At 41.9% G+C, this 24,962-nt stretch overlaps 1 protein-coding gene across 3 annotated transcripts; it reads left to right on the top strand.

Moving 5' to 3' along the window:
- The first annotated feature begins 381 nt into the window (after window positions 1-381).
- Window positions 382-18,350, top strand: mgarpa (mitochondria localized glutamic acid rich protein a). 3 transcript variants are annotated; one of them, XM_056383043.1, is made up of 9 exons: window positions 382-591; window positions 3,316-3,416; window positions 3,596-3,701; window positions 6,896-6,913; window positions 12,917-13,186; window positions 15,149-15,182; window positions 15,222-16,463; window positions 16,723-16,769; window positions 16,970-18,350. In XM_056383043.1, exons 1-7 carry the CDS (start codon window positions 516-518, stop codon window positions 16,303-16,305), a joined length of 1,689 nt encoding a protein of 562 aa, XP_056239018.1. In that variant the 5' UTR covers window positions 382-515; the 3' UTR covers window positions 16,306-16,463; window positions 16,723-16,769; window positions 16,970-18,350. The 3 variants fall into 3 exon arrangements, with proteins under 3 accessions (XP_056239018.1, XP_056239016.1, XP_056239017.1); XM_056383041.1 differs by having other exon boundaries at window positions 15,149-16,463; XM_056383042.1 differs by lacking the exon at window positions 16,723-16,769 and having other exon boundaries at window positions 15,149-16,463.
- The last annotated feature ends 6,612 nt before the right edge of the window (window positions 18,351-24,962 follow it).

Below are 24,962 nucleotides of genomic sequence, written 5' to 3'. Positions count from 1 at the left end.
ACCTGCTTGGACACAGTTGTTATTCAAAGCTTTTAACTTAAAAAGTCACAATTGGGCAATGAACAACAAGTCCCAGCCAGGTTTATCACTTTTCAGTGTCCCCTGGAAACACTTCTGTTGTGTTTTGAGTTTTTGCAGCACATCTGTTGTCAAATTCACGAAGATGTTTTCTGAATTTGCAGCGCATTTGTCTATTTGCATGTGTTTTCTTAAGTTGCAGTGCTTTGACCTCTCAGGTCAACCATAAAAGTCAGCTTGTAAGTGATCACTCAATAAATGTATTTTTCCGGGGTCCTAACAACTCCTCATACATGTCATCTTCCTGTTCCTTCCTGACCTGTTGCCTTGTGGCATTAACCATCCCTCATACAAAAGCACAGCACAACATACTTGCGTAAGCGAGGGCAGGTCCATCCTCCGCCTCCTCGCACGCTTCTCTGAGCAGGGTAGAGCAGCCATTCATCCAGCATTTGCTGAAGCTGCAGCATTTCCACAGGAGCACTTGGAGAGCAGCAATGTTTTCCTGCAGAGTGGCTTGGCAGAGGTGTGGGCCTCTGGCACGGAGAGCAGCCTACAGGTTGCCTCGGGAGGGTGAGTTTCATCATCCAAGCTAAAAGCATTAAAACGGAACACACAGTGATAAATTCTCCATGATCTTTGTACTTGAATGTAACGATTTGTCTTTGATGTGTACCACCCGCCCCCTGCTGATGTAACCGATGCAGTTGTACACCGTGTCCTCGTGTTCATCTGCCTCCATAGCTGCATCATGGAGGATAGCAGAGTCTGTCCGTGTTACATGAAGGTCAAGTTGGATTTTTGGCTTAAGTTTAGCTGAAAGGATTTTGTGGTATATTTCTGTCCCTCGCGTGTGAGTTGTGTAATTTGTTAGACCGTTTTATTTTTCTCACAGAGGTGACGTTTGAGCCGGTGTTCATCACGACATTAAACACACTGTGACAGTAGAACAGAGCAGCAGACAGTTCTGTCCTCATACTGAACATATGTGTTACACGTTAAACCAGAGTAACCAAGGACCAAACCATTAACACCAATTAAAGACACGTCCGGCTTCTTCTCTGTGACGCGATGTATATCATGTATGTGTAATATAAACGTCCCTGTTGACTGAAGCAGTAATGTACTGGTATATGTGTAAGTGACCTTCATTAGTCTATAGGTAGCTGGAAACATGGTTGACGATGTGGGTCACGTGGTGTTCGCGGGTGACGGTGGTCTAATGTAAAGGGCAAAGGCACGAGCCATTCCTCCACATTTGTTAGCTTGCGCCATGAGCTGGTCGGTGGAGCTGCTCTCCTGTCTGCTGACGTCACATAATTGCGAATGATTGGGAAGCTGTCAGTGTTCAATCAAGTCACTCTGACTGCCCCGAGCTGCTGTCAGTCAGTATGAATCTGATAGTTTAAGATCAGGGTCTGGAACTCTGTTCACATCAGGGTCTGGGACTTCACATCAGGGTCTGAGACTCTGTTCACATCAGGGTCTGGGACTCTGTTCACATCAGGGTCTGGGACTCTGTTCACATCAGGGTCTGGGACTCTGTTCACATCAGGGTCTGGGACTTTGAATGAACCAGTCTGTACAGGTGTCTTAGGTCAGGTGGTGTTTTTGACGCAGAATACAAACGTTAACATGAGGTGAGTTAGTTAGTAAAATATATTTATGAAGCACAAACCAAGCTCAAAGTGTTAAACAATAAAGCACTAAATACGAAACAGACACAAGGCCAGCCATAGGTCCACTTCTGGATTTTGTAGAATTTTGAACAATCGGTAAACAGGAAGTGGACCTGGTGTTTTGTGCTCTAAAGGCCATGTTTGGTTGAAGGTGTGTTAGCTAGCTATCATGCTAAGTTTTTCTTCTGATGGTCGCATTACTTTCATGGTAAAGATCAGTTCTCTCTGTATCATTTAGGTGCTGAGGCTTGGCCTCTTTTCTAAAGTCCAGACTACCCCTCTCCAGTCCACCACGTCCTGGCTGCCTCAGGAAACACCCCTTGGCTTAAATCTCCTGGCAAATAGATGTGCCTCCCTTGGGGGCTTTCCTGTTGTCATGCTGCCAGGCTCCACTCGACACCTCTAAACAGATTACATTGCAGGAATGTCCACTAGACTCCAAGTCCATTCAATGATGACACAGATGCACTGGGCAGCAGAGACTGTAACTTCTCCTGCCCAGTGGTCCCACTTAACCAGAGGAGGGTATCATGGTCTGATCCTGTGACATCTTGACCTGTATCCCCTTATCCCCCCCAACCCATACCTTCAGCCGGAAGCTGATTAGCCTGTGGAAATATCAGCGGTGGAAGTTGTCAGTTCCTGAGAACATGAGGAGTTAATACCCTCAACACTGCACATGCCTCCAGGTTCTCTCATCCCACAAGAACAACTCCTTCATAATGTGACAGTGTTCACCTCATTAAGTCACAGGAAACAATTTGTTTCTTTAGTCTGACAAATCTATATTTGCTCATGAATTAATTTGGCTGCTGTTGGAGTTTTCATGAATGGAGTCCAGTCATGATCAGTCAAACTGACGTGTCAGTGTAGTTTTTGTTTGTTTTTTTCATAGTAATTTCAGACGTTGACTTTTTGTTCAGCTTCACTCTGTATGTCGAAGTGTTTTCAGTGTTTCAGTGAAAGCTGATCAGGAGGATTGTATATTATATAAGTGACGCAACATAAGGTGCTGACTCATGATTCCCTCAGAGAAGAAACACTGACACTGAGGAAACACTGAGTCAAACTAGTTGACTGGAATTTAGCACCTGAAAGTTCAGCTTTATATATATTTATATATCAAACCTCCCTTTGGTATTTAAAAGTGCTTACAACATGTTTTGAAAAAGTTAGAATAACAAACAAAAACCAGACGCTACCCTCTCTCTAAGGGTGTGGAGTAAGAAGCATCACCTTGCAGACGTCAAACAAGTGTTGACAGGCATATTTTTGGCAATCTAAATCTGCTGCATTAAATCCAATCAGAGTGGGAGGCATCATGAGCCTCAGGGTGCTTTCTCACCGAGAGCTGAAGATTATGGGCTCGTGCAACACATTTCCCTGTCCTGTAGTATATCTTCCATTTACTGATACATGGAAACAAAGACTTTGCACGATCACAAGTTGTTCTGATTTACTCCTCAAATCATCTATAATCAGTCTGTTCTCAGAGAATCTGTCCTCCTTGAACCTCCTCTGATACTTCGAAGGTCAAAGTCAGAATCTTACCTGAGTCATCAAATAATCAACAGCAGGTTCGAGCACAGTCTAACATGTGACTTTAAACCTGTTCCAGCTGTGCAGCGGCGGCAGATGTCTTCACTTCCGGGTGGTTCAGGGCAGAACATAGTCTACACCCTGCTGTGTGGTGGAGCCTTCGTTGGTGCTGTGTCATATGTAAGTTGGTTTCGGTCTGTTCATCATTTCAGCTTCAACACATTTGATGAGACTTGCACTAAATAAATAATACACTGAATAAGGTTGATATTAGTTCCCCAATAAAATGTTCAAATTTCCTACAAATGATGTGATGTGTTAAATGTGATGGAGATCAGAAATGTTTTCCCTCTCCACAGGCATACGTCACCGTGTCCACAGACGGCGCCAGGTACAACGAGCGTGTTGCACAAATCAAGGCCAGACCCAAGACAGAGTGGGTACCTAAACCATGGCCACCAAAGAGTAAGTACTCCTCACCTGTACCATGAGACTGCTGTTACACAATGACTCACAATAAATAATCAGGATATTAAACAATGATAAAGGAAACATTGAACACAAACACAAGTACTCCTGTTTATGAATGTAAGATTGTTATTTCTGTGTAAACGGTAAAAATTATAATGAAGCTCCATGAAGTTGTTTGTTTTATCTCATATCTTATTGTGTATTTCCACTTCACTGTAACTTGGATCTCTTTGGAAAACCGTGTGTTCTCAAGGTCAAAGGAATGTGTGACGTGTTCACACTGTGTTTATAAAGACCAGTTTATGTGCGGGAAATGGCATACGCATGGTTTCTGTGTGTACGCATCATGTATGCATCTGGTCCCCTCCACTGTAAAACATGACGGCATGAGTACAGTAATCCTTGTGATGGTTTGGTTCTGATAGCCAGTTTTATTTTAGATCTGGTTCCAGGTTGGCCAAGTATCCTTATCTGAATCTGTAGCGCTAACAACTCCCTGATCAAATGTTCTTTCCTTGTTATTTTACAGAACAATGTTAAAACATTCAGGTGACAGACTTTTATTTATTGTAGCCGACCCTGACACAGCAAACCAGTTCTGCCTCTTTCCATAATTCTGTAGTCCCTCAAAATAAATAACAGTGCAGATCTATAGCCAAATAAAACTCCAATTACAGGAATCTACCACCAAATAATCAATACCTTCACATACCTTGTTCTGCTCCATGTGTGAGGACATTTAATGAGTCGTACTGTCGGCAGCTCCTGGTGCAGAAATCACGTCTAACAAAGAAATGAAAAAAATATCAATGCAAGAGGGAATTTTTAAACCTCTTCAAGGTTAGAACTGTAATAAAACCATTTCACAGAATTAAACAGTACTGTATCAGTATCTTTCATTGAATCACATTTATGTTTAATTCATCACTATTATTAAACCAAAAGAGTAACAAACCTGTACCAATGACAGGATTATATTGTTTTTATTAGCTGAAATGAGACCTAGAACTCGTCTCCAGTCTCCAGTTTTTTTTTCAGTGGTTTTGAGAGAACCATGAAGTCTTTATGAAGAGGTGGAGACTTAACGAGAGACCTAATAATTAGGCCATGATATCCTGTTCCTTCATAATTTGAGACTGTACAATATTCTAAAGGTCTGAGCTGAGTTACTGCACTGGGTATGTTGCAGGTTTATGTTTAAAAGTACTCCATACTGACAAAGTGAAAACAGAATTTTAGACCACTGATCCGGTCTTCATGTCAGAGAGTCCAGACGAAGCCTGTCTTCATTGACAGTTTGTAAAGAAGCAGCTAAAGGACTCTGAGACTGAGAGAAACCAGATTCTCTGCTCTGATGAGACCAGGACTGAACTGTTTGGTCTCAGGTCTAAGAGTCAGGACTGAGCAGAAGCTGACCAGAGCAGAGTACAGAGAGTTACATTGACTCATCTGACAGACACCTTTATCCAAAGAGACCTTCAGTGCAGCAGGAGACCTTGCTGTAAGGACTAAGTACTACATCTCTGTAAAGAGTGAGGGAGATCAGGTAGAGTTCACAGTAAAAGGTAGTTAGACATGTTAGGTTGTTAGAGGTGTTAGGAGGAGGTGCACTCTGAAGAGATCTGAGGTCTGATAGACTTTGGTAACTTATTCTACCATCAGGGAACCACAGACCAGAACAGTCTGGACTAAGACTGTCTTGTGTGTCAGTGGCCAAGAAGGAGCATAATGTGACCTGTGACCTCAATGACTTGTGGGACCTGTGACCACCAGTTCTGGTGTTCTTTGACAAATGCCAGTCGAGCTGCAGGGTGCTGGGCTGTGAGCACAGGTCCCACTAGAGGACGTGGGGCCTCATGCCGCCCTCATGGAGTCTGTTTCTGACAGTTTGGTCAGAAACATGAACACCAGTATCCTGCTGGAGGTCCTGTTGTAGGGCTCTGGCAGTGCTCCTCCTGTTGCTCCTCTCACAAAGGAGCAGGTACCGGTCCTGCTGCTGGGTTGATGCCCTTCTACGGCCCTGTCCAGCTCCCCCCGTGTAACGGCCGGTCTCCTGGTATCTCCTCCATGCTCTTGAGACTGTGAGAGAGACGCAGCAAACCTTCTTGCAACCTGATTGACCTGCAGGTACCACCTCATGATACCAGTAGTGACAAGGACACCAACAAAACACAAACCTAGAGAAGAATCAGTCGGGAAGGATCAGGAGAGAGCGCCTGTCTGTGGCCACCACATGTAGAACCGTTCCCTTTGGGGGTTGTCTTGCTTTTGCCTCATTGCACCTGTTGTCACTTTCATTTGCACCAAAGCAGCTGAAACTGATTCACAATCACTTTTGCTTCCTAAATGGACGGATTGATATCCCTGAAGTGTAACTGACTTGGTGTTATACTGTGATGATTAAGTATTCCCTTCATTTTTTTGAGCAGGGTATAATGGGTTGGTAATGGTTTCTGTAAAGGTTGTTAGTGTCCAGTAGGATTGTGGGTTGCCAGCAGGGCGGAGCTGCAGGTACCGCCCTCGTGGACTTCCTGTACTCGGAGACCTTTTATACCTCCTATCATAACTCTGTTAAAACAGGGCTGAGGATCAGAGGGTGTCACCTGCTGCACCCAGTTCCTGATGGTTGATGATGTTGAGGAGCAGTTTGTTGATGTTAAATGTCTTTATTGTGACGTCTTTTTTGCTGTGGTTATCTGACCTAATTAATCTAATGAGAAGAACTTAACTTCATATTCAGGCTCTCCAGAGGATAAACCCTGTGTGATGGAAAGCAGACACTTTTGGATTTTCAAATTAATGTTCTTTGAACAAACCACGTCTACACAGGGAGGTTGTGTTCAATAGAACCAGATTAAAAATGGTTCAAACAGGTTCAAATGTGTCACAACCATTGTGTTTAAACTGTAATACAATGTAAATGATTACTGCAACAGTAACAAACAATGATTTCTCATTTGAAGAAACAAACTAATCCACACATCAGCTGACCTGTGACTCATGTGACTTGTTTCTGTGTGAAACTGACATTAAACAGTACTTGCAACAATTACTTACCTACATATAGCAACAGTAAATACACCATGTGTTTTAGTTTACTAGACTTTAGCTTAATGCTCATTGGCTGTAACTCATTGTGGCTTCTTTCTATGTGAAACTGACCCACACTGTTTCTGTTTTGTTTGCAGGTAGGGATGATGAAGAGGGTAAGTTCCTTCTTCAGACACCTGTCATTCATTATCACTGCCTGACAAATGACTGAGCACTGATGATGCATGTTCCTCAGTGAGTTCCTCATGATCACACTAATCACTACTTTTATCATAGTTCAGAGATTTGACAGCTAACAGTGGGAAGGAGAACACACATACACACACACACACACACACACACACACACACACACACACACACACACACATACAGAAGGTGTTGGAATGGATAGTGTATTTTTAAAGGCTGATATAAAATATCATATGTAAAATGATGTAGGAAAAAGCCCATTGATCAGCCAATATGATCAATATGTTCTTCCAGCTGCCAGCGTCAAGTAAGAATCAATTCGATATAACTAAAATATATTGAACTATATAACTGTAATGTATTGAGTATTTATTCAAATCTAGATGATTGATGTTTAAGATGAGACCACTTTAAATGATCCCGCCTTTGTTTTCTTGATGTTGTTGTTAGAATAAAACTTTTCAGATAAAGTTTTCTTAAGTTAGAAACTGTTTTCATCACAGAAGCCTTCTGGGTTATGTTGCCTGTTTTGGGCAGAAATGCAAAAACACATTTCTGCAAACACAACTCAGTAGCATTTATTACTTAAATATTGAATTAGTCCTCCATCACCGCGGCGTCAGTCGTCCTGTTTTACTTCTGCGCATATTGTTTTTAAATAAACCAGTTTCTTATCAGTGCGAATCCAATCATTCGTAAGGGAAGTCCTGAAGTGACTGGATGTATTAACAGTGGACGATGAGCTGAGCTAAAATCACTCTTTATGGTCAAGCCTTTTCAAAGCACAGTGCTGCAGACTCTTTAACTCTTTAAGGAGGCCTCATCTTCTTTCTAGCAATGTGGATGTCAGTCCAAGGTTCATAAGAACACAGATGAAATATGGATTATTGATTATTCTAATCACTCCTCAAGCTGAGAGATCTTCTTGGTACATGAAATAATCCAGTTGGATTGTAGATACTGTGTACAATATATAAAATAAAGGAGGAACTCACCTGAGTTGTAGTGAACTTCTAAAGCTCAGCTGTGCACTCAAAGTGGATTTGTAGTTACGGGTTGGTAAAATCAAAGCGTTCAAACTTATAATTAAAGAAGGAACAGAAGTGCATAGATTTAACAATTACATATAAATATTGTACAGATTGTTGCCTCTGAATTATGAATTGACTTTAATGGAGTGAATGTGTGATCACATTATGTCACTGATTTGGTTTGTCCAGGTAAAAGTTCAGAACTACTGTTCTCATCTGTGTTTCTAATGAGATTAAACGCGTGTACTAACATTAGGTGAACACAACAGACAGGCTGCTTATAAACTGCTCATCATGGTCTCAGTGCTGTACTGAGCTAACGCCAACCTCAGTTTTCCTCTAGCTCTCTGATGTCCAGTGCTGGGTTTTTTTAACGGCACGTTCTTAATTTAACAAATCTAACAGACAAAATGATTCCTAATGTTTTATAGTGTAAAGTTTTATTCAAACACGGATCAAACAAACAACAACATACTGTACTGTACTGTCTTACAATATAATTGAGTGAATTAACTGTTATGTTACTGTAAGAGTGGAGCTCGTATAATTAAGAGTTCTTCAGTCCCAGGACAGTGAGAATGAAGTGAGATGTGCTGGTTGAGTGGTCCAGAAGGATAAACTGCTCGCTCAGTTAAATTCTCATAGCAGCAATTCATTCTTCTTCTCTATAGTTTGAGATCTTGTCTGCGGCAGTGCTGGTTTGAGATCATGTGTGTATATATACAACATATCCACCTCTTCGTAGGACTTGATCATACTCAGTCTCTCCTGATTTTAGCCCACTAGTCAAAAGGCTTGGTCACCAAACCATTTTCCTGCCTTGGTCCCTCTTTTCTCTCCCTCCCACTCTCCACTGTGTCCCTCACACCTCCTATTGGAGGAAGAAGATAAGTTCTTGGACCTAAAATAAAAGCTACATTTTACCTTTTCTTCCAAACTCGAGTCATTTATAGCAAATAAGTGAGATATAAATAATATAGATAAATCTTATTATGATGATGTTTTTTTGAAGATGTCTGTGCCCTGAGACACATAATATCTGAAGGCCAGTTTATGGTTTCCACTACCCCCAGTCAAACAGACGTCTCTTCACACTCTGATCAGGAGTGTATGTATATGGACACGCAGCTGCGTGACGACCTCCTGACACATGTATTTGGAACAACATGAAAAAGTCCAAAGATAACATTGTATGTGCACTTAAGTCTACGTGAAAGGCTTTACAGAAGACTTTACATCACACAGGCTTTACATCACAGGCTTTACATCACACAGGCTTTACATCACAGGCTTTACATCACACAGGTTTTATATCACACAGGCTTTACATCACAGACTTTACATCACAGACTTTATATCACACAGGCTTTACATCACAGACTTTATATCACACAGGCTTTACATCACAGACTTTATATCACACAGGCTTTACATCACAGACTTTATATCACACAGACTTTACATCACACAGGCTTTACATCACACAGGTTTTACATTACACAGGTTTTACATCAGACTTTATATCACACAGGCTTTACAGAAGACTTTACATAACAGACTACATCACACAGGTTTTACATCAAACAGGCTTTACATCAAAAACTACATCACACAGACTTTACAGAAGACTTTACATCACACAAGCTTTACATCACAGACTACATCACACAGGCTTTACATCACAGACTTTACATCACTCAGGTTTTACATCACAAACTACATCACACAGACTTTACATCACACAGACTTTACATCACTCAGGCTTTGCATCAGATGTAACATCACAGACTACATCACACAAGCTTTACATCACACAGGATTTACATCACACAAGCTTTACATCACAGACTTTACATCACTCAGGTTTTACATCACAAACTACATCACACAAGCTTTACATCACAGACTACATCACACAGACTTTACATCACACAGGCTTTACATCACAGATTTAACATCACACAGGTTTTACATCAGACTTTACATAACTCAGGCTTTGAATCAGACGTTACATCACAGACTTTACATCACACAGACTTTACATCAGACTTTACATCACACAGACTTTACATCACAGATTTAACATCACACAGGCTTTACAGAGGACTTTACATCACTCAGGCTTTACAGAGGACTTTACATCACAGACTTTACACAGACATACAGTGCGTGGGTGTGGAAACCATGAATTGGCTGTCATTGACATCCATTGCATCTTGCTGTCAGCCTGTATCATTTTTCATCCTTAGCCTGTGTGGTTGACTTCAGATTGACAGTGACATGTAAACTGAATGTAGCTTTTTAAAAAGTTTCTTCTTCCCGTTCCTCTAACTCTGTGTCTTTACTCTTTTCAGTGTAATGGTAAAGATAAGGTCCTCTGTGGCCGGATATTCATCCTAGAACTGGACTCTTTGGATCCAATCCCTCCCTCCTCCTTTCCTCCTCTCCTGTACCGCTAAGACAGAGTCCTCTACACGGCCTAGAACCAGTGGACAGTTCTGTGAAGGACACTGATTCTGCGCTCTTCCTTTGTTTTGCCTTGTGCTGCTAAATGTTAATGTGTAAATCTGTGAAGACAATAAATGGACTTGACAGAAGTATCCACAAATAGACTTTCCTTTTGTTGATGGACTATATCTCTGTTACCACATTCTGGCTCTGAATGTTAAAAACTGAGTTTGTTTTTGTGGGACATTAGCCAGTTGATGAGCAAGGCTAGCCATGCTAACACATTACCATGTTGTGAGTGATGGTATTCAAAGTGAAAGTACATATTTATCTACTGTCTCTGGAGTCAAGGAGGCCACAAAGAGGCCACTACAGCAGAGCCATTCAAGTGTTAAAATAACAATAGCATTAATATAGCATTAAGCTAAAAGACCAGATAAGATAGCAGATTAGCAGTTCAATGGCTCCAAGCCTCCTCCTTTTTAATCCTGACTGAGCTCAACCAGCTCCAGTGTTTATCTGTTCATTGACTTTGAGTTTTACACTGAAGTAGGCAAAGTACACTCCAAACAACAGGAAGTACATGACTATGACCATCTATGACTTCTGTGCCTGTAGTTATTTAATGCAGCTCATTGTCAAACAGATAGTTTCAAGTGACTGCACAAGTCTTTTCAGATTCTTGGTCAGTTTTGAATTTCTTTGGCAGCTGTGGTTCAGTTTTTGTTCTCAGTGCATTTTGATGAGTCAGTTGATGGTTGAATGTGGACTCATGGTGTTGGGCCCTCCCAGATAAAGACCTCCCCAGGCTGCTCAGTGTCTCTCTCTCAGACTCACTTACAGAGCTCCAGATAACTCATAGATTGTTTATTGGATGGTAAGAACCAAGATTCAACTTCACCCCCTCTACCCTGCACCTGAACCCGCACTCCTCTCTTTCCCCTACCCCTCCCTTCCTCCCTCCCTTCCTCCCCTTGTCTTTCAGTTTGCATGCAGTTTGTGTAGTGAATGTGTCGCCTCTGAGGAGGCTGGAAAAGATGATCAGCTGTTTGTAGCTTTGTTTCCATCCAACTGTCTGTTCCCATCCAGACACAGTTTGATAGAAACCTGAGTCTGACAAAGTAAATATCACAGCAGAGACCTGCATGTCGCAGGTGAAGTATGATGATAAACATACTAATGATCTTACAGTCACAAACACATTGAACACAAAACGCATTAGACATTTTAGGGCTGTCATTTTTTAATTATTTTATTTTTTCTCCAAAACAAGTTTCAGTGAATGAAACTAATTAACTAATTGGTTCCAACAAAAGTCAGGTACAGCAGCCTGATGCTAAACAATGTTGTTGCTCATTCATTGTGTCAAAGTGACTTTGTTGTGTTACTGTATCAAACAGTCTTTAGGGGCTTTAAGCAGCGACGGTTGAAGTGATGGCTACGGCACCCGCATACATTCCAAGGCATTGCCATAGAGATGGAAATCAAATATCACTTAGCAACATTTAGCAGAACTTGATTTTTGCTTTAGAGACAAACCTGATATCAGATGAGGAGTTTGTATAAATCCGTCTGTTACTTCAGCACCACAGACAGCATCATGGTTTCATCAACACAGCACAGTCAGGTTGTGGGAAGAGGGAGGATGCAGGTTAACAACAGTTTGTCTGACATGTCTATGAATAAACTGGAAAAACCTGTCAAATTAGCAGGTATCATTAACTATAATCATAATTAATGAAACTACTGATAGTATGATTGAATATAAATGAAATGACAGTCAAATATGACAGGAATATATAATTACCTGCTAACTCTTTAACGTATCACATTGCAAACTAGTATTTTTTTACCCATAGTAGGGTGAACTGCAACAGTAGGAAGCGTCGACATAGAATCTACGTCATCACATCATGGCAGCCATCCCCTTCAACCGTCGCTTTCCAGTATACACACGTCACAACCAGGTTTTAATAGGTTAATGAAGAGAGCAACTGTTTTGATTGGTCAATAATAAGTAAATACAACATCGACAGTACACATGACCAACTTTTACTTAGATTGTGAATTTTCCACAGGAAGCAGTGACATCAGTTTGGTCAGTAGATGATCGAAGGACCAAACCAGCTGACCAGTCTGAATCTTCAGTTCAGTGAGATTAACGGTCAAATGTTGTAGAATGAAATGTGACAGCCCATCTACGATTGAGTCTGAATTAAAAATCATTCGGATGGAAACTCAGCTACTGATGATGTATTAATAACCCAATAATACTTTTTAAATATTAAGATGTATCAAGTTTGAAGAGAGTGATTATCTGTTTCCATGTTTCACTGTGTGAAATGATGGTGTTGAGGGTGGGGGCTTCAGGGCTATAGAGAGACCATGGAGATATTGGCTGTGCTCTGTAGTAGATAACAGAATGTGTTAGGTCTGTGAATTGGATGCTGTGGTTAATACTCTCCTCCCTCTGCTGCTTGTATTCCAGATGGAGAGGAGGAGGGGGCGGCAGCAGCTGAGGGAGAGGAGGAGGCTGCAGCTGCTGACGGCGAGGCAGAAACGGTTGTGGAGGCAGTCGCCGAGGTAGTCGGCGAGGCTGCTGAAGTCGTTGTTGAGGTGGCGGAGGGCGTCGCCGAGGCTGCGCAGGAAGTGGAGAAAGTTGCAGAAGAAATCGCCCAAGTGGCTGAAACGGTCGAGGAGGCCGCCCAAGCTGTCGCAGAACCGGCCGTCGTTACTGCTGAGGACCCCGAAAGCAACGGTACGACTTCTTCTGAGGAGGAGGCAGCTGCCTCTGAGGCCTGAGGGTCCACACATTCACCACAGGGAGAGACACACACTACTAGACACACACTTGACTATCTCTAACCACCCTCATTAAAGAGCCCTTTTCCTCTCACAACACTGGGAACAGTAAAACGGGTAACTTCCAGTCACAGGCTTTAGATCCACTAGAGGTTAGCTGCTTCTCCTCAGGTGCCTAGGTTCACCTCGTATTGACCTTTGTTTTGTTTTCTCTTGTATTTATTGGAATTGGTACAGTGGGCAGCACGGTGTGCAAATGAATGGAAGGAAACTTTGACATTTTGTTGATGTGCAGCGTAGATCACAATGGATGATGTCTACATTTGTTCCGATTCTTATTCAGCCTAGAGATGCTGAAACCGGTAAGACCACCTTCTCAGCAGGTTCATGATTTACAGCTGCACACCAAGACATTTCCAAAGTGGCAGTGAGGTCTTTATGCGACGCTCATTTGCAGTTATGGGTGAAATAAATGTGATCACTGCTTTTGTTCAGGTAACATGATAAAACCTGCTTGTTCATCTGAATCAATCACAAGCCTTGTATCAGTTTAAACCAACCACATGCAACTAAAACATGCAGGAACACCCTCTAATGTGAGCTCATCAAATCCTTATCAAGTTCCTGATGCTATTTTCTCAGATTAGACAAAACAGTGTATTTCTTTGATATAAACCTCTGTAATGTTGTACTACTTTGCCACGTACCACAGAGCAGGTACACACCTGTTAGTGTCGTACAGTTGTGTTTATCCGCAGAGACTGTGTAAAAACTCTGTAACTGCTGCAGTGTGTTCTTTTCCATAAGTGTTATGTGAACGAATCAGAGAAGCTGTTAAAAACTCATTAGGTTAAGAGTGATTCAAACCATATGTGATCATAATTTTATTTTGCTCGTAACTGGATAATGAGCACTGTAAACAGTTCATGCTAATCCATAGAGCCATACAATAAAGCTTTTATCAAACTGGAAAGGTTTACTGCCGTCTTTAATTTGTCTCATTTCGTCTTTTTACCATAGTTCGTATTGTGGCCTTCGAGTAAACACATTTAAACCATTGATCCCAAATTTACCAATTCATTTTCTCCATATAATAGAGATGATTTGCTTTACCATTTCAGACAACATGCATAAGTGAACATGTGTATTGTAATGAGGCTCTCCGCTGCACTCCTCAGTACGTTGTGTATCAGACACACTGGGACTCGTTCACGGCGGCGTGCTGGGGTAACTGGTGTTATGTTGGCCTTTAGGTAATATGTTATGTTGTTCTGTTATATTGACCGATGTTTAGCTTCTCACAGATGCTCTATATCTGTGCTGCTGTATGTTTCGGCCACTGGTGCTGACATACTAAATATGTGATGTAACCTTGAAACGGTGTCATCATTTGTCCACCAGAGAGCTCGGATGAGTGATTTTGTTTTCAACTATAAAATGTCCAAACCAGTTCATCCTGTATCTTCAATAGTCAAATTTAAGAAACTTTTATAAAAAAAAAAAAAAAAAGGTTACATGTCTGTTAGAAAACAAATATTAGCTGTACTGGACACACTTTTAGGTTCATTCAATTTCAAAGAGTTCAGTCCAAACACCACCTAAAATGACCTATTGATAGCTGTTGTTTTGCTTTTGTGTGTTTATTAGCATGTGGGAAGCTTGATATTTTTCCTTTACTTACACTCTGGTTTTCGGTGCTGTATCAGTAGACCTGCTGACTAACACACTTTCCTGGTTTCTCATCAACTTCTTCAACCTCTGTGGGTTCACCTTTCTGCCACTAAATCCTTTGTCACTAAAGGGGTTTGACAAATGCCCAACAAGTTGCCTTGGCTAACCACCACAAGTTGTGTGTGCTAAATGTGAGACTATAACTTGAGCGTCAGTGATGTTTGGATGGCTGGATTTTGTGTTGCAGTGCTGCTGGCAGCTGCCTCTACCCTAGAGGTACCGAAGGAAGAGTTTGCATCTGCCAACATTAAGGTTGCACCTAAGGAAGAGTTCCCAGCACCAGAAGAAGGAAAGCCTGTAGAAGAAATTGCTCCACTAGAGGAGGCCCCTGCATCAGTAGAGGCTGCACCAGTGGTTGAAGAGGCCCCCACAGCTGTGGAGGCAGCACCAGTGGTTGAAGAGGCCCCCGCAGCAGTGGAGGCAGCACCAGTGGTTGAAGAGGCCCCTACACCAGTGGTTGAGGAGGCTTCACCAGTGGTTGAAGAGGCCCCTACACCAGTGGTTGAGGAGGCTTCACCAGTGGTTGAAGAGGCCCCTACACCAGTGGTTGAGGAGGTTGCACCAGTGGTTGAAGAGGCCCCCGCAGCAGTGGAGGCTGCACCAGTGGTTGAAGAGGCCCCTACACCAGTGGTTGAGGAGGCTGCACCAGTGGTTGAAGAGGCCCCTACACCAGTGGTTGAGGAGGCTGCACCAGTGGTTGAAGAGGCCCCTACACCAGTGGTTGAGGAGGCTGCACCAGTGGTTGAAGAGGCCCCCGCAGCAGTGGAGGCTGCACCAGTGGTTGAAGAGGCCCCTACACCAGTGGTTGAGGAGGCTGCACAAGTAGTTGAAGAGGCCCCTGCAGCAGTGGAATCTGCACCAGTGGTTGAAGAGGCCCCCGCAGCAGAAGAGGCTGCACCAGTGGTTGAAGAGGCCCCCGCACCAGTGGAGGCTGCACCAGTGGTTGAAGAGGCCCCCGCAGCAGAAGAGGCTGCACCAGCGGTTGAAGAGGCCCCCGCACCAGTGGAGGCTGCACCAGCGGTTGAAGAGGCCCCCGCAGCAGTGGAGGATGCACCAGTGGTTGAAGAGGCCCCTGCAGCAGTGGAGGCTGCACCAGTGGTTGAAGAGGCCCCTACACCAGTGGTTGAGGAGGCTGCACCAGTAGTTGAAGAGGCCCCCGCAGCAGTGGAATCTGCACCAGTGGTTGAAGAGGCCCCCGCAGCAGTGGAGGATGCACCAGTGGTTGAAGAGGCCCCCGCAGCAGTGGAGGATGCAACAGTGGTTGAAGAGCCCCCGCAGCAGTGGAGGACGCACCAGTGGTTGAAGAAGCCCCTGCAGCAGTTGTTGAGGCTTCAGCACCAGTAGATGTTGCACAGGTGGTGGAAGATCCCAAGAGAGAGTACATTGTTGTTGTTTTGGAAGGAACACCTAAAGCAGAAAAGAGGCCTAAGGTGCTGGGAGTGGGGCCCATGACTGGTAGAATCATCCCATCTCCAGATGATGACGATGCCCCTGCTTCTGAGGTACTACATAACTTTTATTGACTGACCTCTTGGACTGATTAAAGAATTCAAGTCCAGATGTTGATCAGTATAGAAGTGACAAGAATACAATACTTACATTTCTCAGACTTAATTGTACAGTGTAACAGAGTTGAAATGACCGGTATTCATTATCAGGGTGCTTCAGTATAACTAGATGTAGAAAGAAATCCCCCCTCAACCCCCACACTCCGGGCTATAACGAAAACTCTAACATGAATCTCTATATTTTGCCACTCAGGGTAGGCGACGTCTTCTTAGGATGCAAATGCAGTAGTTCCAACAAAGGTACTGAGCCTCCGACTGTTTCTACCATGGTAGAGTTAACATGATGTACTTGTGATTACAATTAAGTCCTACAATTCACATCCAATTTGTTATACTCCAGGGTCAAATGCACAGTAGGGACGTAGAAAACAAGGTGGCATGTATCCATGTAGAAGTATTGTACAGTCCTATTGACTTTTGTTTTTCTGTCCTCAACGCAGTAAACAGCTCCTGAATGATGACTTTATGTCCTGAGGAAGAAGAGGATGTGCCTTTTCCAACACTTTCCCTTCCTCCTTTCATCCTGAAACACAACGGACTGATGTGTAGTTTCACTCTGAAGACACTCAATGTACAATATAACTGTCATCCCACAGTGTTAGCATTGGCCCATATAGCCCACTCCTGTGACACTCCACATTGACTTACATGTCTTGTCTCTGTAGACCCTGATGAACCCAGTGTGTAGTTCAACAGAGCTCTGCTTTATCCTCTGTAAAGTTTAATCTGTTTAAAGATGTGAACAAAACTGAGCCATTCACCTGTTTTTACCTGTTAGTTTACGCCTCAAACGTCACTCCAGTGGAACTTAATACCACCACATCCTGTTAGCCTAATCACTGCCCAGCCACTTGTGATGTGAACCTACAGTATTATCTTTTCAAGCGGGGGTGGTGTTAAATCACCAGCATTCTTTACATTACCTGACTTCAGGTCTACCTTCTGCTTCTGTTGGTTTGAAAATGATCTGCTGGAAACACTGGCTGTAGAGCATGTGTACAGTAGCTCTTGTGCTACCTCAGTTTTCCTCATGTTTCCAGTCTCTGACACGACGACCTCACTAGTTTTTCAGCCACTACCTTCAATAAGCACATTCTTCTTTTTCAGAAGCTGTGATTTAATCAGCACAACAACTAATCCTGTAAAACTGCTTCTGCACAGCTCACATTGGGTTAAAACTCTGAAGAGTGTTTAAAAAGTACAACACAGTTGGGACCTCGGTGATCAGGCCGTGGTCACTTTGAACGTTTCAGCACATAGAGCAAAACAACCACTGTTCGTTCCTCCATAGTTCTGGTAGATGGATGAATACACAGTAAATGTACAAAACATTGGGAACCACCCTCCTGTTATAATCCTATCTTAAGAGCTTTTCTTGTGTTGTTCTAGCGGTCAGACCTGTGTGGATGTGATTTGAGGGCTTGCAGCAAGTATGAACAGTCATGATACTGATGTTGGTATGACATGAAGTTTGTGTGTGGGAATTGCAGTATGTCTGAAGGAAAGTCACCAGTGTGAATTGCTTTGACAGCTCTGTTGTAGTCTGTTGGTTTCCTCTTTCACATTTTCTCACCTCAGCTATTGAATTTCTGATTTTCTTAGTTTGGCATACAGTATTTGAAACAGATCTGAGATCAAGAATTCAACTTCAGTGTTAGTATACTGTATATTTCAAAATGGAAATTGGATTTAGAATGTTACACTTTGTCTATTTCCTTCCAATAGGATGTGAGTGGATCCCTTTGAGCGAAGGGGCAGCAACTGTGACTGTGAGACATTACTGTTTTTCTTGTTTTGCAAAATAAAGAGGGATTAAAGGTTTGATTATTGTCTGTTGCTTTGTCATTTTTCCCAGGAAAACTTGATTAAATCTAAGGTGACATACTGTAATATTTACATTACAATTACATTTACTCATCTGTCGGAAGCTTTTATCCAAAGTGACTGACCAGTGAGGGACATCACTAAAGCTTCCGTGCTGTAAGAGTAAATGTAGGTATTAAGTACTACATCTTTTTAATAAGTGCAAGAAGACCAGGTAAAGAAGTGCAGGTAAAGTTCACAGTAAGAGCCAGTTAGGGTGTTAGAGGTGTTAGGAGAGGAGGTGCTATCTGAAGAGATGAGTCTTCAACAGATTCTTTGAAGACAGAAAGGACTGCTCTGCTCTGAGAGTTTGATAGCTTGTTCCACCATCAGGGAACCACAGACCAGAACATTCTGGACTGAGACTGTCTTGTGCAGGGATGGTGATGACAGACTACATTCCTTGGAGGAACACAGTGTCTGAGAAGGAGCATCAGGCTGAATGATTGAGTTCAAGTAGATGGAGCAGTCCCAGAAGTCTCTCTGAAGGCAGCATTAGAGACTGAATCTGATTCAGGAGGTCATGGATAGACGGTGGAGGTCGATGAATGGCGTGACCTTTCAGGCTGATTGAGAGCACCGCAGTAGTCCAGGTGAGAGATAACCATGGTCTGGACCAAGCGCTGGGTGGAGTACGGAGTCAGCTAAGACCTGATTTTTCTGATGTTGTACAGAGCAAAGAGACACGACCAGGAGACGGACACAACATGGTCAAAGAAGGAGAACTGGTCATCAAACATGACACTAGGTTTCTCTAGACCTTGGTTGGGGTCAGAGATGAAGAGGTGATTTTGATATTGATATCATGATGGAGAGATTGACGCACCTCTTTTGTTACTTTTACACAACCAATGAAATGCCAGGTGGAACTTATTCATTGAGAGGCTTATGGCAGACTCAAAGATGTTTTGGTATCCTGCAATTAGCTGACCAGCTGTGGAGAGGCTGACATGGGGCTCTACAGTTGTGGTGCAACTGACAAATGCTCTTCGTTTTTTTGCTAATGGAAATTTTCAGAGTGAAGTGGCCCTTTTTCTGTATATTTCGTTACATAATATCTTCAACAATTAGATTGACATGGCAATGTATTGGGTCCTTCTATGTTTTTTTGTTTTTTTCTCAATTTAGATTTTTATAGTTTCCTTCAAACACCAGAAACAGCAGTATTGAAACTTTTATATAGATCACTCACTTGCTCATAAGAATGACAAAAGAATAAGACAGTATAAATACAATTGAATAAGCTAAAACATTAACACAATCCAAACAATAGACAGTACATATTGAAGTAGACACCTACATACATGATCATGTACAAATATAGTAAAAGAAGAGGTAAGTAAATGAGAATAAGACATGAGAGAAGACATATGATAATAATAATCATAAAAATAACAATGTTAATAATAATAATAATAATAAGTACCTAAATAGACAACAGTATCAATAACAGCCACAACAGTAAACAATCAAAACAACAATAACAAGGCCTTCCGTTAGATAATTGTAGATTTTACTTGCCAAGTGCGGGAGATCGCTAGGCAGTTTAAATTTGGAGTATATAGGGGATTGAATAGGTAGTCTTGTGTCTTGTGGGCCTGCCTTAGAAAGGCAATCTCTTCACTGAAGGAACCTCCAGAAGTCTTTGCTGTGGAGGTTTAAAATGTCTTTAAGTTCTTCAAATGTAAAAGTATCTAAAAGTATTATTATGATAAAGACATTCATTCATTCATTCATTTTCTACCGCTTATCCTCTAGTAGGGTCGCGGGGGGGCTGGAGCCTATCCCAGCATCTTTTCGGGCGAGAGGCGGGGTACGCCCTGGTCAGGTCGCCAGTCCATCGCAGGGCAAACACATAAAGACAGACAACCATTCACACTCACAGCCACACCTATGGTCAATTTAGAGTATCCAATTAGCCTAGCCTAAAGACATTCACTTTACTCAATCCCCCTTGAGTGCCACTCTTTCCAGAAGAACATCTTCCTTCCCATTTTCAGTTTTGGGTAATTCCATATTGAAGCTGATCCTATGAAGAAGGGAGATCCCTCTTTCTTGTGAAGATGATGCCAGATATTCCTAGTGTGAGTGATAACTGGGTTTTGGGTATTAGTGTTTGGGCATTGGCTCAAGTAGTCAACAGCCTTAAATGGGGCATTCAGTTCACCTTCCAGATCTACCCAAGCAGGCCTGTTTTCTCTGTTGGAGAGAAGTGATACGATCTGGGCACCCGTGAAGGCTTCCTGGTAGAGTCTCATGTTAGGCACGCTCAGTCCTCCAGAATCTGTTTTGGCCTGGAGCCTTTTAAGTTTCATCCTAGCCCTTTTCCCAGCCCAAATGAATTGACTAATCGTTTTGCCTATAGTTGTAAATATAGTAGCTGGAACACTAAGTGGCAGCAGGCTTAGAAGGTAGTTTAGTTTAGGAGCTACAACCATTTTTATTACCTGCACTCTCCCCCATAATGAAATCTGTAGTTTGTTCCATCCCTTTAGAGGGAGTTGTATCTTGTTCAAGGCTGGGTCAAAGTTATCAGATATAATGTTTTCAAATCCTGGATTCAGAAGTATACCCAAGTATTTACATTTTTTTGGGACCCATTGGAATTTCCAGTTTTGAAAATGACTTCTATAGCAAAACTTAGATAAAGGCATCACCTCACATTTGGTCCAGTTTATTTTATACCTGGATATGCCTGAGAATAGGCTGACCAAATCCAGCATTGGAGGCAGCGACCTTTGTGGGTCTGACAACAGGGCCAAAATATCATCTGCGAAGATTAACATTTTATTTCCTGACCACCCATTTTGATACCTGTTATTGCTCCATTTAGTCTTATAGCTTGTGTGAGAGGTTCTAGTGCAATAATGAAGAGAAGTAATGAGAGTGGGTCGCCCAGCTTTGTTCCATGTCCTATTGGGAAAGTGGATGATCTCAGATTAAGTACAAGAGGTGCCTAAGGCTATCTGTAGAGGTCTTGCCCTTAACAAAACTGACCTGGTCAGGATGAATACTGGTTGATATGACCTTGATATGACTCTCATTGCAAGAATCTTTCTAAACAGTTTCCAATCACAACACAAGAGACTAATTGGTGAATAACTTCCGCATTCCAGTGGGTCTTTCCTTTTTTAATATGAGGGTATTTAATGACTCTGTCATGGGGGGGGGGGGGGGGGGGGGGGTTGTGTATTTAAAGTAGCAGCATTGAATGTGTTTAAGATCTCAGGGCTGAGTTCCTCTGCAAACTTTTTATAAAATTCACTAGGTATTCCATAGATACCAGGGGTCTTTCCACTAGGCGACAGTTTAATAGTTTTATTTAATTCCTCTAGAGTTATTCGGCATTCCAAATCTCTTACACTCTCTTCTTACACTTAAGGGAGATCAAGTTTTTCAAAAAATGCTCTAGCTTTCCTTATATCTAACTGACCCTCTTGACTGTAGACTCCTTTTTAAAAAGTCTCTAAACACATCATTAATTTCTCTATGGCTAGTTACTATGTTCCCATTCTTATCTATTATTTCGCTAATCTGGCGGGCTGCTTCCTGTGCATTTAGTTGGCTTCAAGCATTTTGCTAGCTTTGTCACCTGATTCCTACCTTTTTTTCATCTATAGATATTCTGCTTTTTCTGAGAAAATTGCATTGAGCTCATATTTAACCTTTACTAAGATGACCAGACAAGCTGCACTAATGTTTTCCCAGTATTCCCTCTCCAACTTTTTAATTTCGGCTTCATAGTTAGAGATTTTGAGTTGGTCTTGTTTTTAAGTTAATGCTGATTGTTGTATCAAGATTCCCCTTATGTAAGCTTTAAACCGTTCCCACACAAAACCCTGTTCAGCACTTCCATTGTTAGTTTTGAAAAATAAATTGATGTGATTTTTAAGATTTAGACAGGAAGCCTCATTCTGTAGAATGCTACTGTTGATCCGCCAGCCTTCAAATCTTCTTCTATGGTATTTTTGAAAATCAGGTATAGAGTTCAAAAGTTACATGTGGGAATAGACCTTCAAATTTGACCAGTCTGTGGTGCGAGAACACTTGAGGCACAGACATGAAACTTGGTGAAACGCATCATGGGATTGTCTCCAGTCGGTGTGCCAAGTTTCAAAATTTTGTACCATATGGTTCAAGAGGCTGCCAAAGACTCCCATGGCAGAAGAATAGCCCATTTCCACCAAAATTAGCAGATATTGCTGGTTTTTTAAACATGGTTAGACTTGCTAAAAAAGGGCGATTGACTCCTTTTACACTGCCAGCCAATTTGCGTGAGCGGACTCACACTCACTCATGATTGCAGTCACAGAGCACACACACCCAGAAACAGATGCAGGAGATAGAGTGAGCTGCTAATGGCTGCTCAGACTGGTAAAATGCATCTGTCATGTCTCATTCCGGGTTGATGCTCCTGTAAAAGTGTAGGAGGCTCCACGCTTCCATCATTAATTGTGTGTTTTTAAAACTTATTTTGGGGTTGCAGTTAACTCTTTCACTCTTTCATCCCTGAGCGCAGGGTAGCCGTGGTGTCTCTGGTGTAACAGCACAGCAGGTGACAGGTGTGTTTACAGTGTTTCTGCTCAGAGGGATGTCACAGCACAGAAAAAATGCGAAAATTAGCGGGTTCACCAGAGTGTTACTGATAAACCGATGAACCGATATATATCCACGTCTACTGCAGAGTCATGTGACCTGGGTTTCAATGCTGATTAAACCCTTTTTCTATTGCCAACGAAAGCCAGATGTTAGTGGTGGAAAAGGGGCTGAAGAAGAAAAGGTAGAAACACAATGCGTAACTACACAGTTTCGCTGCTTGGCTCCTAAAAATAAATCAAAACAAAAATTCTTGACAGAAAATACCCTCCCCAGGACCAGTGGAACAGTTAGTAAGACATATTAGATGTTCAAGGATGATGGATTGCAGGAAATAACAAGAGATCATAACAAATTCAGAAATCACAATTGCCCCCTCATTGCTACAGAGCTTGAAAACCACATATTCACATCTTCAGCCCCATTTATATGAGCCATTGATATAACCATGTAAATGATATTCAGAACCTGAAGTGAAGAAATGCCTTATAGTTATTAGTTATATAGTTATAATACATCTGCTGATGGTCAGGATTCCAAGAGCCAAGCTCAATATTGACCCATACCATGTTCCTATCAAAGTTATGTACCACTCTGGGGACATCCGACTGGTCACCATGGCAAAATGTTGTCCTTTTCGTCCTGTCCAGTTTTCAGTACTGTGGCATGTGTTTATATGTCTGTATTGAGATCATAATGAAGGTTGAGTTTGATGATGGAAGTGTCCCCACCCATGAGTACTCAGTAATCTTTAGTACTCGTGTTGGAACGTCAACATGTTAACAATGTGACCAATCCCCATGGAAACGTAAACACTGCCCGTAACTAGCGGCACGGGAGCCGGAATGCACCACGGCAAGCAGCTCTCACTTTACTCTCGTTAAAAGCCAGTCAGGTCAATTAACAGAACTAAACACACCGGCGCTAAAGTTATTTTAACTTAAGTAGAAAAAAGAAGAAAACACAGGTAAAATGTTCAGAGGAATGAAGACACTAACCGTGCTTTACTCTTCTCAAACTTCCTCTGAGGGGCAGAAACCCCCCGCAGTAAGGAACCTGGCCGCAACATCACCTGGACTCATTGGTTCCGCTCCTCTTTTCCCAATGAACTAAGGATTGTCTTCCAAAACAAATGTAAATTAATACCTTTGCTCGTCAGTATTAATATTAAAGTGTTCTACAAATAGTGAAAAAGAAGGGCTTCAAATAATATACATTTTTGAAACAATATTCATAAAAATACAAATCACACATTTTGAGTGTACCACAGTAGCACCCCTTCCAGGATAACAGACAGTGAAGCTGCAGTGTCCTTCATAATGGTGACAGGACATTTGGGGTCTCCATCTATCAGAGAAACATAACTTTTCGTAATAAAAGAAGAATATACAACAAGATCAGCCATAACCATATTAGAAGAATCTGCTGAGTTTCAGATCTCAAAAGATTACAGATTACTTTGAGAGACATGTTCTTTTTCTATAAGACAAATCAGTTGTTAACCATGTGGCCACAGGCCACTGCTTATCTTTCATTTGTTATAAATAAAGTTATTTTAAAACAAGTGTTAGTGCGTGGGATTCTCTCTGCACCATCTCCTAAATTAAAAAATATATTAAAATAAATAATTATTCTGAGCAATAAGTAAAAACCTATTTCAAACAATGCTATTTTGCAAAAATGCCCAATGACATGTCTTCATAAACCTTCACTATTAACTAATATGACGATAAATTAATTTTCTTATGTCCTGAAAATGCACCAACACTTTGCATTGCATTGTACAGTCTTCTTGTACTGGATTACTTATTGAGACCAGGTTTGCTGCGTGGTAATTTGATGTGAACATTAATGTAGGAATATACACCTTAATAAGTACCGTATCCGTGGAAATTGTGTGGTTTTTAAATTAAAAAAAATTGTTTGGTCGGTTTTTTTTTTGTTGTTGGGGGGGGGTGTCTGGGCACTCGTGAC

This window comes from Seriola aureovittata, chromosome 8, assembly GCF_021018895.1.
Source record: "Seriola aureovittata isolate HTS-2021-v1 ecotype China chromosome 8, ASM2101889v1, whole genome shotgun sequence".
In the NCBI taxonomy this organism is placed as follows: Eukaryota; Metazoa; Chordata; class Actinopteri; order Carangiformes; family Carangidae; genus Seriola; species Seriola aureovittata.
This window is presented reverse-complemented; position numbering and strand designations above follow the sequence as displayed.